This window comes from Melospiza georgiana, chromosome 8 (assembly GCF_028018845.1).
Source record: "Melospiza georgiana isolate bMelGeo1 chromosome 8, bMelGeo1.pri, whole genome shotgun sequence".
In the NCBI taxonomy this organism is placed as follows: Eukaryota; Metazoa; Chordata; class Aves; order Passeriformes; family Passerellidae; genus Melospiza; species Melospiza georgiana.
In genome coordinates, this window is record NC_080437.1 from 21,982,518 (window position 1) to 22,009,045 (window position 26,528).

At 37.8% G+C, this 26,528-nt stretch overlaps 1 protein-coding gene across 1 annotated transcript; it reads right to left on the reverse strand.

The window, feature by feature from the left end:
* Nucleotides 1-466: 466 nt before the first annotated feature.
* On the reverse strand, nucleotides 467-26,389 carry MARCHF5 (membrane associated ring-CH-type finger 5). Its single transcript, XM_058029558.1, has 6 exons — nucleotides 26,134-26,389; nucleotides 11,737-11,939; nucleotides 7,754-7,884; nucleotides 4,439-4,622; nucleotides 3,851-4,017; nucleotides 467-2,686 (listed from the first exon to the last, which is right to left on the reverse strand). Exons 1-6 carry the CDS (start codon nucleotides 26,175-26,177, stop codon nucleotides 2,570-2,572), a joined length of 846 nt encoding a protein of 281 aa, XP_057885541.1. The 5' UTR covers nucleotides 26,178-26,389; the 3' UTR covers nucleotides 467-2,569.
* Nucleotides 26,390-26,528: the final 139 nt, after the last annotated feature.

The following is a 26,528-nucleotide window of genomic DNA, read 5'->3' on the forward strand; positions in this document are numbered from 1 at the left end:
CACGTTACTTGTAAGGGTGTACTGAGAAATGCCAGACAACATTTCATAGTCCTGTCCTGAAAGCAATGGGACATAAATTGGCTATCAGTGAAAAATACAATTCCTTCAGTCAATATTATCTTTCTTGATGAGGAGGGATTCATCTATTGCCCAAATCAACGCTGCACATCAGCCAGCCCAAGGATACGCAGTCACTTCCCCACAGTTGTGTGTTACTGGAAGTTGCCCATATTGCAACAGTTCTTTTGCTTTAAATGTTTAAGAAACACATTCCCCTGTATCATTTATTCATCATTACAGAGAAGGAAAAAAAAGTGATGTCAGACTTGAGTCTTAAAGTAATTCTTTCTTCATCACAAAGATGAAGTCCATCAACTCAAAATTAATTATATAAATATTTAGGTATGCATTAAAACAAAACACTTTCCCTTCAGAAGTTTTTGTTCAACTGACAAAGTACACTAAGGAGTGTAAAAAATATTTATTCAACCTAATTCAACATAACTATAATTTTCAATACTTAAAAACAAGATTTACAGATTAATGACCTTTAACCACTCATGTGAAATCATCTTACAGTCCATACAGTATTTTATAATTGTATTTTTACAATAGCTTTAACTTCCAGAGGAGACAATGAGCTTTTCCACGAAACAAGTTTCAAACCCACTAATTTGCATCATTCAATTCTTTCCATGAGACTTTAAAAAACAGTAATAAATTGCTTGGAAATATATACAGTGAAGACCACTGAAAAGCTGTTTTCTTGAAACGAGGAATTCTGTAAGAAATACATATTATATTGTTTCAAGACTATCTTACAGAGTGTAGCAACTTTCAGAGGCTGCTACTTAGTTTAGGTTTTATATAAAAGTGAGCCTACTAAGACAAATATAATCAGCAGACTTACAAGGTTATAGTAATTCTTCCATTACAGCAAGAGCCTCAAAAGTATTTGATATTGATTGAGTGTATAATTTTTAACACCTGTATAGGTTTTTAATACTAACTGGCCTTTATATACACTTTTGTACAGTTTTAAAATATTACATCTTGGTAATTAAGATAAACATACTATAGAAAAGGTACCTTACTTTGAATTTCTCCTAACATACATTATTGCAGTCAAATAGGAAGTCCATTCTGCATTTACTTCATTTCTGGTGAAAAGAAATATTTACTAATGAATAATTCCACTCAAATATTTTTAAGCTATTCTTCATGCATTTGACATACTAATATGAACAAGAGAAAACTCGGAGAAAAACAAAGAAATTGTTGTTAAGAAAGAACTTCAAATACAAAATCCAGATTAGGTCTGGTATGAATATGCAATATTCAAATTATGTTTGTCAGAATTTAACTTCACAAAACAATCAATTTCTGTTGAAATTAGATTTAGAAATACATCAAATAATGGAAGTGCTAATGTCTCCCTCAACTGACTACTTTAGACATATGGGAACAGTAAAGCTTACTGTATAAATAAACTTTATGACACATTTAAGATTTATCCCGTAGTCCTTTACAAAATGGAGCCCAGTTACCTTAAGCCAAGGACCCTGCTGGCAGGATGCTCAGCTCAGGTACCCAGAGTGTAGTGTCAGCCCCTTGCAGCCAGCACTGCCAGCAGGGCAGCAGAGCCCAGTCCTGAGCAGAGCTGAGTTACACTCTCAGGTCTGGATGCTTCAGGGGATGCCCTGCTGGCAGTTCACATGGAGCTTTAGTGTTCAATGCTGCTTTCTCGCAGGTTTCTATGGGTATTTACACAACATAAAGGAATATGGAAATTAAACAAGTGTTCTAATACTTAACTACAAAATAAGCAAGTGAAATTTATTTCCCCCTTGTAATTATTTTAACTGGAGGAAAAAATGCAATCCAGCACCAGTTACAAACCAGTAAAGCCATGAGAAAATTACACTAGGCACTGCAGAAGATACAACAGGACACTGAAAATTACCAGTAGTAAAATAGTCACCTGAAAGCCATGCTAATTTTAACACCTAATACTTAGGTGGTTAAAGCTGACATACAAGTCCTGCAGAGAGTGAGCTATCTTCTGCTTTCTCTGTCATTTGAGTATTTCACACTCCCTGTTTGAAACCAGCAAAACTCAAGGAAAATTCTTTCTCCTTGGTAATGACTCACACTCCCCTTCTAAAGCAATCTCCCTTCATTGTGTGAAATGATAAACTGAATGACAGCCTGGGTACAAAATCACCTAGAGAAAAGACATTTGGATATAGCCTACCTAACTACACTTAAAATGTTCTGTAGTTGATTCTTTTTTTTTCCATTCAGTATATTGGCTCAAAGAAAATAATTCAAAAGCCTATTGCCCAACAGAAATACCCAAAAAATAATGAAAGCCAAATCACATTCTTAGGTTCAGTGGTTGCTGAAAGGATTTACCCTGCCACAAGACAGTGCTTTATTGTATTTAAAGGAAAAAAAAATAGCGGAGCAGCAACTTATCACAATTTTCCACTACTGTGCAATAACAATGGAACCAATACAACATGGAAACCTGTTAGGTGAGACTCTGTGACATCTGGAGGTTACAGCCTTACGCTCCTTCTTGTTCAGGATAATTTAAAATTTTGCGGTGAGCTTGGCGCAAATATTGCTGCTGCTTGAAGTAAACCTTAAAAGCTCCTTTTATAGCAACAAAAGCAATTCCACCCTGAAATAAAAAGATATTTTGAAAACCTGCACAGTTCAGTGTCATATCAATGCAAATGTTCTTAAAAATTTCCAGTCAGAGAAGATTTGTTTTCTATACATATGGTATTTTCTTCTAAAGATTAACTAATTAGTACAGTTCCAAATGAGTATGTCAAAGTTTTCTGTCACAATGCACTATTACAGAGGTTACCGTTACTTAAAGGGATTACAGACTGAATCTATAAAAGGTTTTATTTCCTTGGAAGTCTCACCAGTATTCTAAATTTTAAAAATCAAAATCTTATTTCAATAACAAAGAAAATGCAGATATGTATCTGCTTTCCTCCCTTCTCTGAATGTATACTATACAAGGCACAAGGAATAGTACTGATAACCATTCTATAACTAGACTGTGAAAAATGGCACTTGCCAAAAGTGGAGTAAAATAAAATCTATTTTTGTAAAACAACCTTTTTTTCCCTCTAGAAAGCTTTACAATATGTTTATCTCAAGTCTTCAAAATGAGACACCAAGAAGCTTTTAGTTTGCATGAACATTTGCAATATCACTGTTTGATCTGCATAAAAGAGAGGGGTGCATAAACATGCAGGAATTGAAAACGGGCTGTAGTAACAGTCAGATGAGCAGGGATTCCAAATTACCAAACTCAGTGTACTTGTCCTTGAAAGGCTGCAACTAGAGAGGTTATTCACAAAGCAAGAGATTGCCATTCCCTCTCCATATGAACTCTATGGAGAGTTAATTTTCCTCTCCTTATTAAAATAAGAAACAAATAGTTTCTCTCCAAATCAGTAAACAAAAGCTAATATGAAAAGGTTTATAATATAAATCCCAGTCTTCCCTTACAGAGACTGTTCTTAGAAGATGCTGGCTCCTCATCTTCACTGTCAGCATTATTACTGCTAAGGCCTGCTCTACTATAGTGCCACATAAAACTTTCATCCTTGTCATGAACTGAGATTAGTTTCAGTCATAAAGAGTCTTTCACACACATGATGTTTGTCCACTGCTAAGACAGGCAATCTTAAAAAAACCCTTCCTTTAATCAAATGCTGTTCTTAAAATTCCAGCTCAATTTGTGTTCCTTTTTCCTTTGCCTCCCTCCTTCACAACACTTCATATTCCTCTCGTATAATTTATGAAACATAGTATTGAATCTTACCAAGATTGTCCTTTGTAAATTTGAGTTAACACTGCTGAACATCAGCTTGCCAACTATTGTGGCAATAGTAGGGAAAACTAGAGCTCCACACAGAATCCGTGTGGCAGAGACGTGATCTGCCAGAGGGTTGGCCTCTGCTGGGATACGAGGAACAGGACATCCAATGCCTAAAGGGATAAGAAAAGGTTACATGGCCTATACTGCCTCAAAAAAGAACACAGAAAGTGCATTACTGCCCACTCCCTACTCCAGTACAAATCTATAGCCAACTGCTTTGTGAGAACTATCCCTCTTCTCAGTGAATATTCTGTTTCCATTCAACGACTGCAGTTTTACTTCCAAGTAAGACCCATGACTTGCAGTAGCTTGTTTTGTTACTAAAGCCTGAACTGAAACCATGTTCCTGCTACTCCTGCCACACCCATCTCAGGCCATATTCCACAAACACAATCTAAACAGAATGACCATGAAATAGAGGGACAGTGTTAATCACCTCTACTTAAAAATAGCAAAAACTACTTGCCTATCCCCATCTCCTAAAGGCAGAAGTTCAATCTTGGCATTTCTTTTTTAACTGAATCACATTACCTGGAAATATACTGTTCAAAATTTGTAGTTTATTGGAGTATTTGCGCCACAGTCTGAGCACATAGTCCTCCCAACGGATCATCTTGCCCAGTATTAGCATGACTGGGATAGTGGGAAGGCCAATCAAAAGGAATAAAGGATCAGCTCTCTCCATCACATCAAGACCTTCTTTGTGACCCACAACCTAGAAAATATGCATATAGTTGACAAACATAGGCCACAACACTGTTACAATGTACAAATGAACAAAAATGTAACTTAAAAAGTTGAGTTTGTTTGAAGTTGCCCACGTGTTTTAAGTTAAAGAAAAAAAGAACACTGTTTTACCTAATTTACACTGTTTTCTCTTTGTATCCTTGGTTGCTTATAGAGGATAATGCAGGTGAGCTACCAGCCCTATTTTGCAAACCATTATTACTGCAGAGAGCTGTAACAGAATTCCCGGCCATCTCAAGAAAGGTTTTATGTGTTTCTGTGTAAGTAAAAGCCTTAACATCTGAAACACTAATAATACAGCAAGCTTTCCAAAAGGCATTTAAGAATTTACAGTTTTATAACAAGTAATTCTACACTCAGAAACTGATCAGACACTACTGTTCATAGGATAAATTGATAGTAGGTACCTCAGGATGTTTTTATCCATATTTTGTGTTTTTTAGGAATACCTTACACAACAGAGATCACAGTATTTAACTATTGTTTCTCTGGACAATGCAGGAAGATGAACATTATTTTCAACTGTAGTGGAAATAGCAGCATATCTTCACATGTACCTTATTTTCATATGTAGTTAGTTCAGGGATTTGAAAAGATCATTATTACTGCTATGTCTATACTTTTCTGCTGATATATAAAAAAATTAATCCGACTTTTCCATTTATAAGATGCAGATGTTACAACTGCAACAGAATGGTTCCTTATGTCTTTTTAAAAGTACATTACTTTAATTTTAAATAAATCCAATAGGACTGAGGATAAAAAATTACATTAGAGTGGTACATATCCTTTAGATTTGTCTCAATTTAATCAGTATAAATGCTAATATAGTCTTTGAATTGCTTCCAGGAAGAACAGGCTCTTTCATGACTTTTTCTGTAAGAATCTGGTAGGACTAAAAACACTAAAATAATAATTATGTTTGTCAAGCACTGGATTTTCTGATGTGTTTTCATTGACTTCTTGTTTTCCCCACAAGTACAATAACTTATCAAGTCTTCAATTGCACAAAAATTAGAATTAGAAGGTAAGAACATGAAAGAACAGCAAAATTGTAAAAAAGGAAAATAACAAACCCAGTACTTCTGGAATAGGTAGGACACAGGGAAGAAGCTACAGTAATGTACCACAGTACCTTCCAACTGTACATTTTTGCCTTGCTCTGAAAAGCATTCCATGTTACACCTCCAGAACAGGAAGTTATGTTATATACCACAGCCTCTAAAAATAGGCATAACCAATATTGTTGCTGCCAATAGATTATTCCTGAAAAAACATTCAGCATTTGTCTTCCAGCTTCAGTATCTTCTACTCAAGCTGTGAAGTCTGACACTATCCTTTTTCTCCTTATAGTCATTGTCCATCAAAAAATGCTTCAGTATCTTGTCTCTTTCTGCTTTAGATTATTGTATTTCTCTGCTTTCAGTAACTCCATCTGACTTGTTACTGACTTAGCTACCACAATGTCAATTCTGTATATATTTTTCTGCACCTGAAGTCTAAAAATAGCTTCTGTGCTTCTCTCTGGCCCTTCAACTAAGGGAAAAGAGTCTGAAATACATCAGGAGAAAAACTGCATTAAACCTAGCAAGGCTGGGGTGGCAAAAGGGTTGGAACAGTTTCCCTCTACTACCCACTCAGTCTGCTCCTCTACAAGCAAAACTAAATTACTGTCTTGCCCAGCATGCCATCCATACAATCAAAACATTAAATCATGAAAATAGCTAATTCTTCATATCTGGGATTTGACCAGCTGCCTAAACTAAGTTTACACAGATCCTCACTTCAAAAGCAAAACAACTTCAGAACAAAGCATTTATTTTTCCATCTGGCTGCAGAGCTCTAGAGCAGCTAAAAAGGTCGCAATTTCCTACAGAAAAAGAGATCAATGTAGCAGTGAGCAAGGAGAAAAGGACTGATGCATTTCCAAAGTCTCCTTGTAGTATTACAGATGGGTGTAATGCTCCTGTTGGAGCCACAACAATGAAATATCCAATAAAAAATACTTAATTGCACCACTCTGTAATACACAGACTCACCCACTGCAATGGAGGGGGTATTGAAAGCCATTACACATCACCTATGCAGCTGCTGACCCTTGGCCACACTGGTACAGGGAAACTGCACCACTCATTTGGGCTCCATTTCTGCTTCCAGATCACTCAGAACCTGAACCAAAACAGCACACCATCTTCACAGGGCAGGGCAGTACCACACATCTCAAGAACTAGTGCCAAATGACTTATGAGAGAAGAACCAGTTTGTATATTTAAAATTAGAACTGTGTAGAGGAGCATTTATTAACATATTGGCTTGTTAATTCTATCTACAGCTGAATTAGCATCAGAAATACTTTTATGCTTTCAGGCAAAACACAGGTTATAGATTTCAGATAGGAATCAACAACTGAAGGAGTAAGGAAGTGCTTCTAATTGTACAATCTCTGCAAACTCTGGTCTTGTGGTTGAACTAGAATCACCATTACCAAGTCTTTCCATAGGTAACAGTGTACCACCTGTCAACATTACTTTTCTATTTAAATAGTAAGTTCACAAGAACAGAAGCAGGAAAACTGTTTTTCCCCTTTCAACTAATCATACAGTCTGAAGTAATTAAAACATTAATTTGCAGTGTTTTGTATTTCTTGTTTATGAATGAACTGCATCATTCAGGGCATGTATTTTCCTTTATACAATTAAAAAAAAATCACAATATCCAGAAAATAGTTTACCATCTTTCAATTTCAACAGTTTGAATGTTACTAGCAAAGTTTTTCTCCAAGTAAAAGAAAAGATTACATCTCCTGTCTTTACTGAAGATACTCATTATTGGCAGCTAGGTGGTAATGGCACCTTTTCCCATGAGAACAGAATTGTGTTCACCAGTCTGCCATACAGAGGGCAGCCAGCTAGAGCAGCAGTGCAGTTTGTTAGTTGCAGACTGAACCATGCCCAACAGGCATACTTGCAGTTATAAACTATGGCCAGTTAAACATGAAAAACCATCTTGAATTCACTGGTCACTACACTGAAAGCCAAGCAAAGAGGAGTCAGATTGCCTTTGCTCTCAGAGGTGGCAGGGAGAGGGAAGAGCGTGTACCTGCATGACCGTCACCGCCCCGTACGTAACGGCTGTCCAGTATATGGAGCCCACCATGATTCCAGCTGCAGCAAAGGGACATGCCTTTGAGATCAGGCGATCTGCAAGATCCAAAACGTAAACAACTGGACCTATGATAAAGGAAAAGTAAGGTTTCAAGAGAGAGATATATATATATATAGACACACACAAATAAAAGCATACTGTAGAAAAGTCAGCATCTATCACCAATAAGAAGAACAAAGGAGGCAAAGTGGAAGTCTGACATACCACACGTGCTGTTTAAGTGAATATATATAATATAATATATAATTAAAAAGCTATTAAGCTAAACTTGTAACTTCTGCCTACCTATCATTTCATTTTTCCAGGAGATTGATACACTGCTTAAAGCACTAATTTACCCAGTGATTAGCTTCCTTTGTGTTGAGTAAGAATTGTTCTTTTATACAAACCACTTTAGGCTTAGTGCCTTTTTTATTTGTTAGATATTTTAGTTTTCTAAAGGAAAAAATACCGATTTGTTGTAATGTACTTCATGTCCTTATCTTTGACAACTTCACCTGAAAATTCTGTCACTAAACTATACTGCTATGTAGTAAAAAGTAGCACAGATAATACAAAAGATTCCTTCCACTGGAAGAAGCTGCATTCAGTATGTTTAAATGATCACTTCTCAAAACACTGGAGGAAAAAATACTCCTATCCAGGTTATTCAGTGCCTTTGACAACAACACATGAATAGGTTCATTGTTCTGTCTATGCACAACTGCACTTTCCAGACTTACACAGGGCAAGACAATAAATACCCTGACTACCTTTGGTGAGGTAAACAAGGGCAATGCCTGCATCTTTTCTTTGAGGGACTGCAAGAGTATGAGTGAGGCAAAAGCCAGAACACTGAAATGTAAACATGGAAGTGAAAGCCATCACCACCATAATCCGCATTACTTTTGTATTTGTCAACAAATTCTACATACAGACTGTCCTCCCACAGCTCATATGCATGAGCGGTTCCTGTGAGCTCCTTCCTACTTTTTCCTACCAAAATCAGTGAAAATTCTCAAAACCAGCCTACAGGCATTCCTCAAGTAACTAATCCTCCATGTCTCTCAAAGTTTACCCACAGTGACAAAATTGTGACTCCCATTTCATGACTTAGTTAGTTCTTTTTCTAGAGAACAGCTCTACTGAGAATGCTTTCAAAAACCCCAGTTCCACTCAGCTCAAGTCAGCTGGTGGAAAAAAGGCAACAGGAACATCCAGTTCAACTCTTAATAGTTGTGTTTGACTTTCCAGAACACACTTAAGAAAGTGCTGAGATGTCTATCAGTATGCTGGAAGCAGCAACAAGGTCATAACTGCAAGTACTACATGCACAGTAGTTTACACATCTTGACTGTTTCCCAGAGGCACTGAACAACTTGTTTGGTTTTACCATTTTGAAAACTTATGTTTGAAGACAGGAGACTCAAATGACACTGAAGGTTGCCTTATAACACAAGTACTAACAAATTACACCTACTGACACTAATCATTAAGAGAAACCTGGCTAGAGAATCAGGTATCGACTCTTGAGAAAATACTAGAAAAAATTATTGAAGCAATCTTTTAATTAGGCCTTAGGAAGGAAGTAGTGAGAAAGGAGGACAAAACTAGTTTTGCTTTTTAAGATGGTACAGAGGAAGAAACAGAAAAATAAATATCACTGATACTCAAATTAAAGAAGGAAATATGAAACAAAAATATTTTTTATTTTGAAAAATAGATCATGCTTTAAAGAGTTTTTTTCTGCCAAAATGTTTTCTTTTTATTAAACTGAAATAATTATCTAAGAGATTCTTTGGTTACTTTCAAAGTGGTAACAATATTTTTTCTATTTAGTTAAAGTACTTGAAAGAGCAGAAAGCAGCTCACAGGAACATAATTATCACCAATCACCAGAACTGATAGGCAGTATCAAATCTAAAATGGAATTCTGATTTTGAGATATTTCATGAGAGGTTGTTTTGAACTAGTAAATATATAAAGAAACACCCACTGTTACTTATATTCACTGATGTCTCCTCAAGTTGATATTACTTCTAAACTATAATCATAAATTAAATTTTGTGATGAGGGTATCCTTTCACAGAATTTTTAGAAAAAAGTTTCCAGTAGTACATTAAAGGAAGTCTTAAAGGTAAGTAAGTTTCTGAACTGTGATGCCTCAGGGAAGGGTATGACAAACACTGTCTTCAAAAGAAGTGTTCCAAGGCTTCTTGGAAAATTCTTACTGTCCTTACTCTGCCTGGTGTGACCCTGATTGACTTGTAGTTGAATTGTGCTGGAACAGCTTTGGGTTACTAGAAAGAGTTACATAAGGGCAAGACTGGCTCAGTTGTTTGAGGCACTTCAAGGTCATGACTGATGTTCCATGGACCCAGATTAATTTCCCTGCTCTTCTACCAATGCCTTGTGTACTTTTAGACAAGTCTGAATTTTTATGCCCTTATCTTTAAAAACAGAAGAAGATGGTATTATGAGGAAAAATATATCAAAATACATGAAGGGAGTCTCATATACCTGCATGCAAGAACTGAACAATGCCATGCAAGAATTTTAGGCCAGCTTCAGAATCCAGGAATGTTGGAATCTAAGCCTTCAAATACAGTTTGCCACAAATTGCAGGAACAAATGAAAATGCCTGTTATGTTAATGTATCCTGTCCAAATTATAGTTGCTACCCCTTTTGGCCATTGTCAAAATAAAATGCAAACACATCTCACATTACAATTTCATCAGTAAAGATACAAACAAGAATTTCAAACAGTGTAAAGTTTCGTGGTGCATTCTGTGTCCAGATGGAAACCCAGTTTTCTTCCCAAAGCCAATTCTAAATGTTATTGTTTGATGCCTTCTTTATGATGGGGAGTTACCCTATTCAGCAAAGCCAAAGTGTGGCTGTTATATGAATAACTTGTAGTAAGTTTCCTATGGGTTTATGCATTTTTATATCAACAATGCAATATTGTTGTGTATGTTTTCTTTCCCGTTACTCAGTGTTCTATCATGGAAGTAAATGTCATCACTCAAAATTCCCTTGACACCTTAATTTCATCAGCCCTTAAGCTACTAAGAAAAAGGTCCTCTCCCAAAGAACTGACAGTGAGTTATTTTCAGCTCTTTCATTACAGAAATAAGATACTTTAAAAAAATCTTCTTTAAAATCCTCTGAATGCCTGCACTCAATTACTACGTCACCCTTTCTCTAACAATCAGTTTTACTTTTAAACAAAATTTAAGTTTCCATGGCAACATTTCATTTTCTTGATTTGCTTAATATATCCTATAGAACACATGGGCAAACGAGGGCTGAAATAACAGCAAGCACTGCTAATTTAAATAAATGCAACATACTGTGCATTATCCTTCTTGGCTACTCAAGTAAGAGACTCTGGAAGACATGTCCAACTTTTTCTTTTGACCTTGACAAACAGAGCTACAGCAGTACCCAGCAATCATAAATATTCTGCCTCGTTATCACAGGGCAATATTGTCTCAGAAACACCTCCTGACCAAAGTGAAAGTATGTTTTTCCAGTAATGCCACATGCTGCTTAGGAAATTCTCCACTAAATTTCCTCTGATAAGGGTCTCTGCAAGCTGAGTCAAAAAAAGGATGTGTTTATGTGCTGTGTGGCAATTGCTGAAAGAAGTCACCTTCTGCTCAACAAGAAAAACAATCCCATTAGCCTGGAAATAATTACAGGTCAATCACAAGATTTATCTGTATTCCTAAGTGGAATAGATCCAAAAGTTTTAGAAGGTATTTAACTAAGCCACCAAACAGGATGCAAGCAGAATATAAAGTTATTTCTTTCTGTCTGGGAAAGGGAATAGACAAGTTTCCAACAGAAATGGTGCTCCGAGCACAAGAAAGGGGAAAACAAAGGAACACAAGAACAAATAAATAAGCAATAATTGAAATGATCCATATCTTACCTAGCTTTGGAAATACTATTAAATACTCTGCATTGCACTGAGGACAAGCAACTCTAGCAGTGCTGTTTCCTCTCTGCTTCTCGTCCACCCAGCGCTGCAGACAAGTCTGATGCACCCATTTGGTGGAGCCCCTGCAGCGGCAGGGCCGCACCCACTCTGCTGTGCGATCGTCCTCGTCGGTAGCAAAGCAAACCCAGCAGCTTCTGCAAGCACAGGAAGGGAAAACAAAGGTGTTTGCTGCTGCTTTTACATGCTAAAAATAAACATTCACGTGTGAAAGCATACAGCTTAAGAAAATGTGCATCTAGAGGAGATGATGGTGATTACTTCACTCTTAATCACCAGAAGTGTAAGTATTTTGTACCAGTTTTGCTATAAAATCAACATAATAAGCATAACTTTTCAGATAGCTAAACAACTGCTTTATACATTCTGAATTATTAATTAAACTTTTAGATAATTTATGATTAAAAAGCACTGAGACTATAGTCCAACCTTTGAATAATTCAACATATGGAAAATCCATATTTTTTAATGTTTTATCATCTCCTTCTACAACATTTTGGTAAGTTTTTTTAATTTTAAAAATATAAGATCAATACTGTAGTCTGTTACTTGGGAAACTAAGTCCAATCCACTTAAATAATAACACAAATGATACAATATACCACAAAAAACTCTAAACAATTTTATCAAATTCATTTGCTCTCTTGGAAAAAAATATTTAGTTCAAACAAGTTGACTTTGTATAATATAAATTAAGTTACAAAGGACTTCAAGAATACTATTGGACCAGTAGAGGAGGAAATTTCTGCTTTTGACAATTATGTGGGCATAAAAATTCAAATATATTAATCTGTAAGGAGAAAACACAAGACTGACAGTCTATACAACCTCACCTGAAGTGAGCATAGAACCAGGACTCCCAGATATCTGGTCTGATGATTAGGCCAGACTTTTGGCCAACTTATAAGACAAAGCAAAATATGGATCTAAACTAGGAAAATATCAGATATGTTCAGCCAGTAATTTTTACTGTGAAACAATTTGCTAATTCCCATACTGAAGATATTGAAGTTTACATAATAAACCTGAGTCTAGTAAAATAAGAATATTACTATACATTTATATATATATATATATATATTTATAATGGTCTGATTTTAAAAAAAATATTTTATGCAAATCACTACAATCATAGTTAAACCCTTATAAAAGAGCACAGCAACAGCCTCCTTATAATTTACCCTCCAAGACACAATCTAATTAGACACTGTGACCAAACTGAAGTTTAACATCACAATTTTGATGAAGTTTCGTTCTCTTAACAACTTGTGTAACAACATTAAGACAAAACACTAAAAAGTTTCTTATCTGTAATGAGTAACAGACAGTAACACAGCAACTGAGGAAGAAGAAACTGAGAAATGCTCTGACTCTCATAAACAAAACAACTTTATTATTTAAGAATAATGATTGTAGATTCTATGCCAGGATGCTACAGTGGTTCACAATGCTTTGCCTCTCACTTTTGCTTTTGTTTAACTCCTCTGAGGAAAAGGAAGGGGGAATTTGCAATGGGAAATTTAATTTTGTCTGGCTCCAACTTCAAGACATGAAAAATATTGTTGTCTAACAGCTTTGCTTTTAAGACCTCACTGTTTTGGGTAGTATTCTATTTGTAAATTGAAAGTGTTCCTTTACAGAAGAATAGCCATGCTTTTCTAATAGAAATGACCGTGCCTATCAAGTACCTGCAAGCCATTCTTTAAAGCATGAAATCTTTTTAACATCTACAGTAGTAGAAGTACATTGAAAAAGTTGCAAGTGTGTCAGAGCAGAAGGCAACCTGGAGCAATTTTTTACTTGTAAAAAGGGAATATAATTGAGCACATTGTAAAAGGCAGACATACAATTGGCATACTTGTAAAAGGGAATACAACCTGAGATTCAGATTCCAGGGAAGACCAGAGAGAAAGCAATTTAATACTGAACAATCCATAAAATGAACCTGTAATGTCCAGTTTTAATTACAGAACACATTATAGTAGGTACAGATATAAATTTAAAGTGTGGTGGTCTAAAACTAGAGCTTCTCAGTTGATGACATCTGGAATCAGAACTGTAGTTTCTTCCATTCATCTTAATGGGAAGGTAAAATCAAAGTCTGACTTATTTACATTAAGAATCCCCAAATTTACTTTAACAACAAATAATACCATACAACACTACTGATAATTGTTCCTCTTCAGAAGTTTTTTTCTGCATTACAGGTAAACATTCACTCACTCATTCCATATCCTATTTAAATCTACAACTGCTCTAAATTTGTAATTCAGATTTTTATTTATAAATTAAAGGCTTCACAACAGAGCTAGTTAGGTCTAAGAATACCATCACAAAATGCAAGTCTAGAGTTTATTCAAATACTGACAGATTTAAGCATGAACATAATCTTGCTACACTGCAATTTTAACTGAATTTGTCCGTGACAATGGTTATAGATTAAATTCCGTTCTCAAGTTCTCTGTCAAGGTTAGTAAGTCAAGAAAAATATGCATCTTTTCTTTAATTGCTTCTTGCCAGCCAATCATGCTTGAAAACCTGAAAGACCTATGAAATGAATAACAAAATCCTTCACAGACTTAAACCTTCAGCAAGTCATGAATAATGAACAGTAAATTCCCTGTATACTGTCATCAGCTTTATCTCTTTCCATTGACAGCAGCTGTAGCAGAAAGGACTAAATAAAACCATTTCAAAACAGGTATCTAGGCTCTTGCCAGATTTTCCATTTTCTTGTACTGAATAAAATATGACCTTGATTCTTACCACTGAATCAGGCTGCTACTCAGATAACCTGAAATAGAAAGGGCTGAAAAGGTGGAACAAAGCATTGTTTCTGATAGAAACTCGAACCCTTTTCCTTGATGACTTTCTACATAGCCAAATCAATAACACCAATATATTTTTCCACACTTCCTTGGCTCAAAAAAAAAATCAAAACAAAACATACAAAACTCCAGACCATATCACTATTGCAGCTCTGAATATAGGGTTACAAATGCCTTTTAGATTCAGCTCCCCAGCAGATGAAGCTTTCCGGTCTCAAAAATTCTATTCTGACCCTGAGAATAAAGCATTTTTTGGATCTGTTTTTTTTTGCCTCTAGCAAAGACAACTCTTTTCAGGGCACTGCTTGTATTAAGAGCAAAGCAGTTGGGGAGAAAGCTGTACAGAAGATTAGAGATCCTACACTCCAAATGTTACATGACTAAGAAACCAAGGCCTGCCTAAATCCAGGTTCCTCCAAACCACAAGTTTCTTACCAATAAGGAGCTTTTCTCTCTGGTACCTGCTTGGAGCTGCAGCTCTAACACATCCCTAGGACCTCCAGGATCAGACATACCTAGACTGCTCTCCTTTTTATTAAACTATAACCCTTCTAGAAGTTACTTTTTTCCAAAACCAGTCTTAGATGGGAGGGAAGACAGTGTCTAATTCACGTTATTTAAATCAAATCTGACTCAATTTGTGAAAGCTGAATCCATCATGTAAAAGTTTTGTTTTCAAGCAGGCATGACTGTGATGACTGTGTAAAGCAACACAAAAAAGCCCCAAAAGCCCAGCAGATATCCTTGTATCCACAACACTTAATGGAAGATGACTTGCTAGACTGGGGCAGTACAGCTGTTTTATGATCTGGTTTCAAATATTCGGTACTGAAGTAGGAATGGAAACACCTTGGAATTTTCCCCCTTATGTTCAGTGGCATACAAATATGAATGGTCAGCAAAACCCGAAAACTTCTCAGAATAGAAAGCCCTATTTGACTTTTAGATCTAACTCTTACCGTGGGAAATGCAAATTTGAACATGCATGACATGCTCTAGAATCATGAGCTAGAAACACATTTTCCCTCTCATTACAGTTCATTCACAAAACAAAACATTTTCTGCATTTCTCTCAAATCATAAAGCTCTATTCCTTAAAGTGGCAGGAAATTGCTGATATCTTGCTGCAAGAGTAAATCACCCTTGTCCTGCTAAACACAAGGTGTCAGAGCAGCTTATTGCAATTGAATTTCACATCCAAAAAGAAGAAAGTGAAAAGGCTGAAACACAACTGATAACAACAGTAGCACAGAGAGCCAAGTCAGTGAGGGGTGAAAAGGTACCTTGAAAGAAATGACCAAAAGCATTCCAATCACTTGCCATTAAAGGGCACTGTTCTAAAGGATGACCCACAAGTCTGCTGTTTGGAAGAGGCAATTTTTCATGAGCTTCCATAACAACTTTTTATGCATGGTTATGTCAACAGATAAAATATCTTGGATGATGAACAGTGATAAGCTTTACACTAAACTTGCCAGCTACACTCTACGCACTACAAGATCATATTTAAGTTGGAAGACTAGGATGTCAGAAAAATGGAGTTACCAGTAGCACTAGGCTGCTTTGGAGCTGGTTGGAATTTTAGTAGGGGGACAGCAAACTGTTCTTTCAAAAAGCAAGAGAAACACCTCATTGCAAATGCTACCACTAAGCATTTCCTTTTCCAGAGTGTGAAGAACCAGCAGCAATAAGATCTTGTGCTAGAGGGACACTGCCTGGTCATGAGAGAATGCAACCATAGGCTACAAATCCCTGATAAAGGCTACAAAGGAATACCATTAACCTGAGAAATGTTAGCTTATGTCAGGCTTCAGAGAGGAGATGAAGTGCCAGAAGTGATGAACCCACCTGTAGGATGGAACACTGCTCTTTTCCCGGCCATCAAACACACAAAAAAATACTTTAATCTTCAATCCAACACCTGCCTATCAAACTCAAAACACCCATCCACTATCTTAACAGGAAAAACACACAAGGGAACTACACTGAGTGAAGAACAGACACTGGTGCAAAAATAGTGGTCTTAGATGCTCCTTGGGGACTTCAGAGGGTGCTTCCAAGGCAGCACGGCACAGCAGCCATATGCCAGCCTGTCTCACCCAGCTAGAAAACATGCTGTCACTTTGAACAAAGTCTAAAATTCTCAAAGCAAGTCCTGAAAGTCATCTGACCATATACCCAATTCTGCTCTGCCTAGTCATCAAGGATAGCCTGCAAAGCTGAGTAAAGGAGATATTGTTAAGAGCCCAGATAGAAGAGTAAAGACACTTTACTACAAAAGCAATGCTTTCAACAGAAACAGCTCAAGTACAGAATATCAAGCGAATGCTGGTGTGAACACACGGTCACACAAGTGGGATTTATATACAGGCCTTGACTTCCTCTAACCTCAGGATGACATCCTATAAACTAGATTTTAAAAAGCTTTTATTAAAGCATGTGGATAACCAGAACTCAGTAAACAAACCCATTAAAACCCCACAGAATAATTAACTAGAAACTGCACCAGCAAGACCTACTGATTATCAGAAGTTCAGTTCAAGCTTTTTTATATTCTTAATTACAGCTTAAATCAAGGGGAAATATTTCACACTAGAGTTCACTGCACTATATAAAGGCAGAGATACAAGTAAAGGACAGTTTCCCAAATCCTGCTGGCTGCTTTCTAGCTTGTGGATAAAAATACACCTTTGACTGCCAGGCATCACCTATTGTGCTTAAATTTGGCCTTATTGTTTTATGGTCTTTGCTTCTAGCCAGCTTAGAATAAGGAATCCCTCCTCAGATCTAGCTACCTTGTGTTTTGGTCTCTAGTTTGCCAAAATCTAGACTGTCAGTAAAAAAAAAATTAGCTTTCATTCTGAATAAATTAAATTTTTGCAACCAGTTATTCAGACACATTCCTTTCACAAAGTCTCCAAAATTCAGTTATCTTAAAGGTTTTAATATTACCATACTCTCACTTTTTTAAAAGGAAAAGGTGAGAAATCATCAAGGCTTGGTGGCCTTGCTATCAGCCTTTAAATATGCAATGAATTTTGATGTTAGAAACATTTGTTTTATTTCCTAAGTGAGGGAGGAAGAATGGGGCCCTTCTACACATGCACAAAGGACAAATCAGGAAAAACAACAACTTGTACAATAAGCACTTTATTACTAAAGCATTATACATTTTGCTAACTGAACTCTTACTAATGTATATTAGCAGCTTGGACTACAACTAACAATTCAAGCCGCTGAGTGCCTACTGGGGTGGGTAACACTGATTCTCACCAGCCTAGGAAGAAAAACAAAAGTGACTAAAACTAAGTGGAAAAAGAAAAATCAACCATACAAAACCTAAACAAAGAACCACATACACCCGCACAAAACAATTTACTTCCAAAATGGAAACATGCTTTGCACAGAAAATTGACATGTAGTCAAGTACATACATAGCAAACAGTGAAGAATTCTAATAGCATTAAGTTAATGCTTTAAATATTTAATGGTGTTTTTATAGTGCAGACAGCATGATACAATTTGGGAAAACATTTTCTCATGTCTTGTTTGACAAATCTGTCAATAATCACAAACACAGGAGATGTGAAGCAACTAGGAAATTATGCATTAGAGGTTATTTAAAGTTACTTCCTTGAATGTGACTTAAACATTTAAATTACTTATTAATTACCTCCAAGATGACCAGACTCCAAATGAAGAGAAAAATATGTAGTTTCTATAACAAACCAATGCTATTTTGCACTGGGGGAAAAGGGAAGGGATTGCATCAGAAGAACACCAATACTGATATTTGTGCTACATGTACAGAATGGATGACAGATGCTACAAATACCAGGAGCGACCTACATACAGAACAGACCAAGTCTGACCTGCCTAAAACTGTAACCACCCTGACATTCAGCTGTTGCTGTGATGAGCAAATGGAAAGAAATGCAAAGTTATTCACTGAGTCTGTATCATGGGAGCTCAATCTCCTGCAGCCATTTTCCAGTCAGTTAATGCAGAAGTACAAATGAAGTACAAATGAATCTTTAGGCACAGCAGCTTTACTTACAGAAGTAAATATATTAGCATAGACATCTGTTAGAAACTAAACATGGTTCCTTGCTTTACATTCAATTTTGAGGGATAGTACCTGAGAAATAGAAGTTTGATGTTTTTTATGTATTCCTAGAGAGTTTCATGGTTAAACTGACCATACAGGGTAAGCAATCTTCCTGTTGAGTTCTTCCAAAGAAAAGAGAAGGAAAAAAAAAAAAGGAAGTGTAGTCCTCCAACTCCAAAGCAAGCAAATTGCTCTGAACTCAAGAGTTTATGACAGATAATATTACTCAAGTTATTCTCAGTTTATAATTTCTAGTTTTTACCAGAAAATTTACAGTATAAGAGAACAAATCAAAAAGCTCTACTTAAGTCAGTCATCTTATATAATCCTAATAATAAAAATTGGAACAATTTCTGACCTAAAAATTACAAAAAAATTTAAATGTCAACAAGATAAATTCTTGGGATGTTAATACCTCAAGAACAACAAAAACCACTGATCAAATGTGGCAGACATTGAAAATTTGGAAATGTCTTTACTCTGAATAAATGTGAACAAAAGTGCAAGGTGTCTGATGGTAACACTAAAGTGACTCTCCTGGACAAGCTGTGCAACTGACTGCATGACTCACCAGCAGAACAGTCACAAGCACCCTGCACATGGTCTTCTGCAATTACATCCCTCACAGAAAGCTAATGTTGGCACATTTCAGGCCAATAAAAACTATCCACTTCGAAACAAAAATATTCACATTCCAGGAGGCACTTAGAAGAAACAAATGAGAAGAGGTCTGGAAGGTACATAATGACCACACTGCAGGTTTAAAATAGAGGGTCTTGTCTTTTTTAGAATGTGAAGAAATAATTAATTATATCAACATGGCTTAAAATAGCACTGAATGCCAGCCCCTCTTGTCCATGACAACTCTTTTATTTACCATCTTCCCACTGTTTTAGCAGTTTCTTTTACTATATGCACGCTGAAGAAGAGCTGCATGGTCATAGGAGGAAACAGGCAGGGATACATAAACTGAGAACACTAAACAGTCCATACTTTCCATCAGCAATCACCTGAAAACCTAGAAACACTAACACTTATCCAAAAAGTTTGTTTCTGTGAAAGCTGTTTCCAAACATAAGCACATACAAGGATTCCCTGGATAGCCCTTAAATCAACTGGTATTTACTTGTTATAGGGGAAACTATTATACAGCAGGCCAGTTTAATTTTTAGGTTAACTTAGAAACAAATGAACAGCTAGCCCCTGATTTAATATAACTTCATTGCAATTTTTTAAAGCAGCATTTAAAAGTGGATATTTTGATTATAAGTTTTCTTATCCTACAGTAGCGTTAGGCAGGAAGTGTCTAATCCTTCCCCCAGAACACCACACAAAAATCCTGAGCATAAGCACTTCCATTCAGTTTTAGAAATTTTTGACAAAAAGCACTCCTATTAGCATTAACATGACAGGAGCAAAAATTCTCAAGAGAAAAAAAGCAAATTCTCAATCCAACTAGAGAGGAAGTTATCTCAACTTTTAGGTAAAAATTTCAGAGCTGGTGCTAAAAAAGACCAAGTGCAGATTTGCTAGAAGGTGCCGGTGGGCTGTACCTCCCCTATGCTTGAGTTCTGCAGTGCAAATGCTACTGTGCTGTTTTCCCTTAAACTGGGATTGCATCCAGACCTGGTATCACAGAATTACAGCTTGGAAGGGACCACAGGAGATCTTGTCAGCCCTCCTGCCCAAGACAGAATCAACACCAAATTCAGAGCAGACAGCAGAGCATTCTCCAGCTGGGTCCTGAAAAGCCCCATGGGCCAAGATCCACATCTGCACTGGGAACTTGTTCCCAAGCTCAACTGCATCATTCCCATCCCCACATGCTGAAAACTTCTCTGTTCAAATTCCCAGCTGACTCTCACCATCCTGCCAGGAACCTCCACAGTCAGTGTTCTGAACAGCCTCCTTGGTAGGCAGAAGGTCATCAAGCCTCCCAAGCCATCCCTTCTCCAGACAGGATTAGCTCCTCCAGCTTCTTCTGGGAAGTCACATGCTCCAGCCCCTTCACCAACTTATGTAACCTCAACAGTTTCATTTAGAAACATCAGCCAGATGCAGTTTGCTTTAACCACCTCAGACTGACTCCTCTTACTCTTTTGCACTGGCAATGAACTTGCTACTTGTGGTAAACTACAAATGCCAGTAAAAGCATGAGCAAGTCACACACTCTTTTGATAAAGGTAGGTATTTATATCCTATAAAAATCTAGTACTTGGCCCATTCTGCTGCTGAGGGGAAAGCAAAAATGTTCATGAGAAAGCACTTATTTTCACACCAGGAATTTTCCACCCTCTTTGCAATGCAGAAAGGCCATAAGCAGGTTGAGATGCCAAAAGCACCAAACAAGCCTAAAACAGCTGGCATATTTATTACCACTTTAAGTATTACTTTAAGAAGTTGTTGCAAAATTGATACCTTAACCTTTTGATATTTGTCTGTAAATTATTATACATAAATTTATTCAACACATTGGCATTAACTGTCAGAAGTTTCCATTTCAGTGAGCCCTTAAAGACACCATGGCAAACCATTAAAACTTTAAGCACTATTACAGAGTCTGAACACTTTTATATGGAAGAGATCAATAAACAGGAGTTTGTACAGCCTTTTTAGATAAAGTGAATGTAACAAATGAAAACATTATCTGAATGCCTTCATAATACATGGGATGCCAAGAGTTTGAATACAAAAAATTGTAAGTTGTCTCTCAGGAGTTTCTTCACACTTAAATAAGAAGAATAATTATCTACTGTCTGCAGGGAGAAGTTAATTGTTAAGCAACGACTAAAACACGTCCATTTGTTCCTGAGCATATCAAAGCAGACATCAGAGATAGAAAAATAACATACATTAGACAAGAGTCAAAAGGTTAAGGCAGTTCATAAACAACATGCTGACACCTGTAAATTTCCCATGGGCAAAAGTCAATGTCCAGGTCTGCATCAAGTCTCCATTAATCATCTTCACTGGTAAGACTCAGGAAGAAGTCAATCTGCATAGAACTTTCAGGATAAAGTGAAGCAAAATACTAAGGGATGTACCTGGGATGAAGCAGTAATGAGAAAGCCAAGATATTATAAAGCTATTACTGTTTCAAACTTTCTTTCTTGAAACCCACTCTCCAAGATAGGTGTGATTTTGCTTTTTCCATCCTGTATCAACATCATCTTTCAAACAGTTGGGCTAAGGACAGGGAAAAACAAACTCCTTGTTTCCTTGGTGGAGATGAACTCAGCACAGTCCATTCTCTACTCTCACACAGCCTCTCCTTCTAACCTACTCTCAAGGAAGAACAGAAAGCCAGGCACTTCCAGGCACTGAGAGACTTTAGCCAGAAGTTAGGAAGATCTCTCTCAAAGGAGTTTAACTGTGTTGTGAAGAAAGAAAATAATTACTTGAGGTAGGACAAGGAAAAGAGAAGTGCTTAATCAGCAGAAGTAGAACAAACAGACTGAGTAACTGCAGAGATGGCATTCTGTAAAAAATAAAGATAATACCTAAATCCCATACTGTGTTTTATGTTGCTTATTACTCTGCATATCTTATCTGGGAACTCCACTCCTAGAAAGAGTCACTCGTGTGTCAACTTCCCTCAGTGAGAGAAATCAGAGCACAACATACAGTACAAGTCTAAGATGTTCAGAATAAACATCTTTAATCAAGGACCACCCTGCACTAATTACACTACTGAGGTTGTAGCATCAGGGTCATAATCCAAAACCCTGTATTAGCTTACTAAAGTATCAACAATTCATTGTGCAAATAAAACTAAAACAGAGCCCGCACTTTCAAAGAAGGAAGGAAATGAAGTGATCTCAACACAAACACCACCACAAATGGTGATTGGAATGGAAAGAGAAACTGAAAGTCATGTACAATACCATACAAATTCTTGGAAAAAAAAAATAAAATTACTATGGGATCAGATGACATTTCAAAAAACTGAAATAGAAAATCCAATGCTGTTCTGCAATTTTTGAACTACAATTGCTAGCATTTTTCCAATAAATCAGTGATCTGGAAAGAGAAAATTTAATTGCAACAGCACTCCCCTCTAGATAGTAAGAGTAATTTCTTAAGCAAACTACAATTTATTGTTTAATTGCTTTTAAAGTCTACCAGCAATTTCAGCTCTCATCTCCTTTCAATAGGGAATGGCAGAGACTTAAAGCCACATCATCTCGCTCCAGTTTTTATCAAGGATATTCACCACAACTGAGCAACTACCACTGAGTCAGAAAATTAAGAATGCTAATTCAAAAACTAAACCATGCTAAAATGATCACTATGTTGATTCTTGAGCAGGTACCTGCACAAGCCTTCAAGAGATTATCCATCAAGTGTTGACTAACACCTCTACAGCCTGAAGTAACAGAAAGCAGTGGTGACCACGTTCTGGCCATGGTGGCAAATACATGCACAGAAGGGAGCAGCTGTCTTTAACTTGGATAGTACATGAAATACCACAATTCACTGCCACAGGATATGCTTGGAAAAACAGAACCCCAGCCATTCACTGGCATAACCAAGTGCAAGAGCAATCCACACCCAATCCAACTGAAATCAAGAGAATAAAGCTTAAAAATATGAGTACATTTTAGCATTACAGCTCACATTAGCAGCACATAAACCCACTGCCCCATAATTTCAAGTTTTAACAAAGATTACTATAATTCTGTAATTTATGCATTAAACTAACATGAACAAAGGCATTAAAATAATGAAATAATAATAAAATCTCAGCTTTAGCCAGATTACTAATACCTGCATTAAAAGTGTATGCATAAGTCCAGAAATATGGGGTTTTACCATAGACTGAAAAGATTTCTGCTTGCAGAAAAGGACAGCATTTCAAGAATTATTATCTGGAACTGTTACGTGAACATGAAAGAGAAGAAAAAAAAATTACAAGAGGGATGGAAATTCCAATTTTCAGGCTAGAAAAGATGATGCCAATCATATGGATTAGTTTCCTAAAAGCTGCAGATGAGACAATCCACAATGCAGTGTCACTTCACTGTCATGCTTCTTGTATTTATGCTACAGCCAATCCTTCAGGTAAGTATAAAATCCTTAGGTAGAAATTTTGAGTAACTGACTCTTTACATTTTAACAGCTATTTACCTTCATTATAAATCCATGGGTTGCTTCCTAGACTGAATTATGCAGGCAAATAAAGGATGGAGCACAAAATACATCAAAGAAAGATGAATCCCAGGCAAGAACGTGGTGATGCTATCAAGTCAGTCCTTGCACTAGAGAAATACAACTTTATTAAGGAAATAAACCTGTAATCATACAGGTATAGAATCTAAGAGTCAAGAGAAGAATCCAGCTGTTCCCTCTCACAAACAGAGACTCAAAGAACTTGCTCTGGGAGCTCTGACCCTTGCTCACAAAGCAGTGCATGCACTCAGACCTACAGCACCACCTAATTCCTGATACAACAGCATGACACCACTCTTGGTGGCCATCTAGGTATTGGAAACAGAAGAAAACCCTTCTTTTCCCCTTCCTCAACTATTAGAATCCAAATGAAAGTCATCTGGAAAGCTGTTTTCTGCATCCTTCAGTAAAAGATCTGTATTTTATTTTAAAGTATGCATTTTGCATTAAGCTATAATCATTTGCAATTACTCTTTAAGATTTTGCATATCACACCTCCTTTTATGCTACTTAGGTACTTCAAATTCTTTCCCTGCTGTCCAACTGTTTTACATATCAAGCTACTCTAAGCATACCAGGAAAAGTCTTTGAAAAGAGCCAGAGACACAAATTATAATTTAACAAACTTTAAAGAACACAAGAATATTAAATGTACATCAAAACCCACATCTCTATTACAGGTAACAACTGAAGAACAGTAAACTGGTTTGGCAACCAGGTAACTAATTTCCCTTTTACTTTTTTAATTAACTGTTTAATTCAACTGTTGGTCACAACAAAGATTATAAACACAACCTCACAGCCATTTCCCAACAGGGTGAACCAGGACTTCAGAACCAGGACAATAGCCATGGGCATCAGGGCAGCCACAGAGAGTATTATGGCTTCCCTGAACTCTAAATATTTATTACTACACCACAAAATTCAGGATGCAGATGAAAGTTTGTTGTTTTGTTGGTGTTTTTTGCTTTTGCTTTGTTTTTTTTTTTTTTTTTAGTTTAAGAGGAGTTGATTCAGCAATACTTTTATAACATAAATCATCCACTTGTCATCTCTTACCTTTTCAGTTTTTCTAGAACACAAACTTTCCCTCCCCAAACCACCTTTATCCTCTTTCTACATCAAACTGGAACTTCTCATTCCCACCTTCCAGGCTGCACAAGTTCCACCCCTGCCTCCCACAGTTTGTGTTTCCATCACCTGCCTGACAGGCTGTATTTCATTAAACACTCTTTCCTTACAGGCGACCTGGAAAGGATAAAACCACCAGGGTTCTTTTTGATTCCTTATGATGAAAACTTGACAGGTTCATCAACAGAAGCCTGAACTGCTTCTGGATCCCCACCTTCTGAGATACCAGGCTATTACAACTCCTGCAATAACAGGCTGTGAATGTGCTTTATTGTTTGTAGGAATAGGTTGCAAGGGCTTCATAGATGAGTAGAAATTACACTTAAGGAACCTGAAGTGCTCAGTGGAACAGGATGAAAGTGTTATGTATTCAAATAAAAGCATATATAGAGAAAACAAATACAATAAATAGAATTTACAAGTTAGTAATTATAGACGAAGAAAGATGCTTAAATCATAATACTTCTAAGGTTGTAATTTTAAAAAACGCTCCAGAAAGCAATTAAAGGCTTTCTTCAGATCATAAAACCAGCAACAAAACACACAAGGCCGGCTATGCTTAGGTCATCTTTTGGTGCCTCACTTGACGCGCACATCAGCGCGTTCCCTTCCCAGAGGCTCTGCTGGGCCCAGGGACGGCTCCCGCAGCCCCCGGCCGGCCCAGGGCCCGTGCTGAGGCACACATACAGACACACACAGACACAGAGACAGACACACACACAGACACACACACAAACAGACACACACACACAGACACAGACGCACACACACAGACACAGACACACACACAAACAGACACAGACACACACACACACACACACAGACACACACAGACGCACACACACACAGACAGACACAGACACACACAAACAGACACACACACCCCCACCCCTCCTGCGGCCGAGGGCAGCGGGAGCGATCCCTCCTGGCCCTCAGCTGCCCGCGGTACCTGGCGCTGCTCTACGACGGCGCTCCACAACTTCAGTCAGGCCACCGAGGCTTTTAGAAGGCAAAAATCGAAACCGGACTCGCGACACCGGCCCCAAACCCGCCGCGGGGGCTGACAGGCCCAGCCCGAGCGTTCCCTCCGCGTACCTGTCCATGGTCTGCGGCAGCGCCAAGCCCGTCTGCTCGGCCATGGCCCCGGGCGGAGGAGCGGGCCCAGCCGAGGGCCCGGAGCCTGACAAAGGCGTCACGCGTGCGGCGGCGGAGAAAGGGGAGCGAACGGGAGGGCGGCAAATCCGCCCTTCCGCGGGACGGCCGGAGCGGCCCTTCCCTCGTTCGGCAGGCGGGACGCGGCGCAGGGCCGGTGGCCGGGACAGGACGGAGCGCCCGGGCCGCCGCGGGGAGAGGCGGCGAGCGCTGAGCGCAACCGCGCCGCCGTCACCGCCGCCCGGCCCCGCAGCGCGCCTGCGCCAAGGGCAGGGCTCGAGCCCGTGCCCGGAGCGCCGGGAGCGCTGGGAGCTGTAGTTCCGCTGTAGTTCCGCTGT

Coding starts and splice junctions, on each gene's coding strand:
- MARCHF5 (XM_058029558.1), bottom strand. CDS start 26,177: ATGGCCGAGCAGACGGGCTTGGCGCTGCCGCAGACCATGGACAG. Junction 4,623..7,753: donor GGGCGGTGACGGTCATGCAG/GTACACGCTCTT, acceptor CATATTTTCTAG/GTTGTGGGTCACAAAGAAGG. Junction 2,687..3,850: donor ATTTACAAAGGACAATCTTG/GTAAGATTCAAT, acceptor TTTTTATTTCAG/GGTGGAATTGCTTTTGTTGC.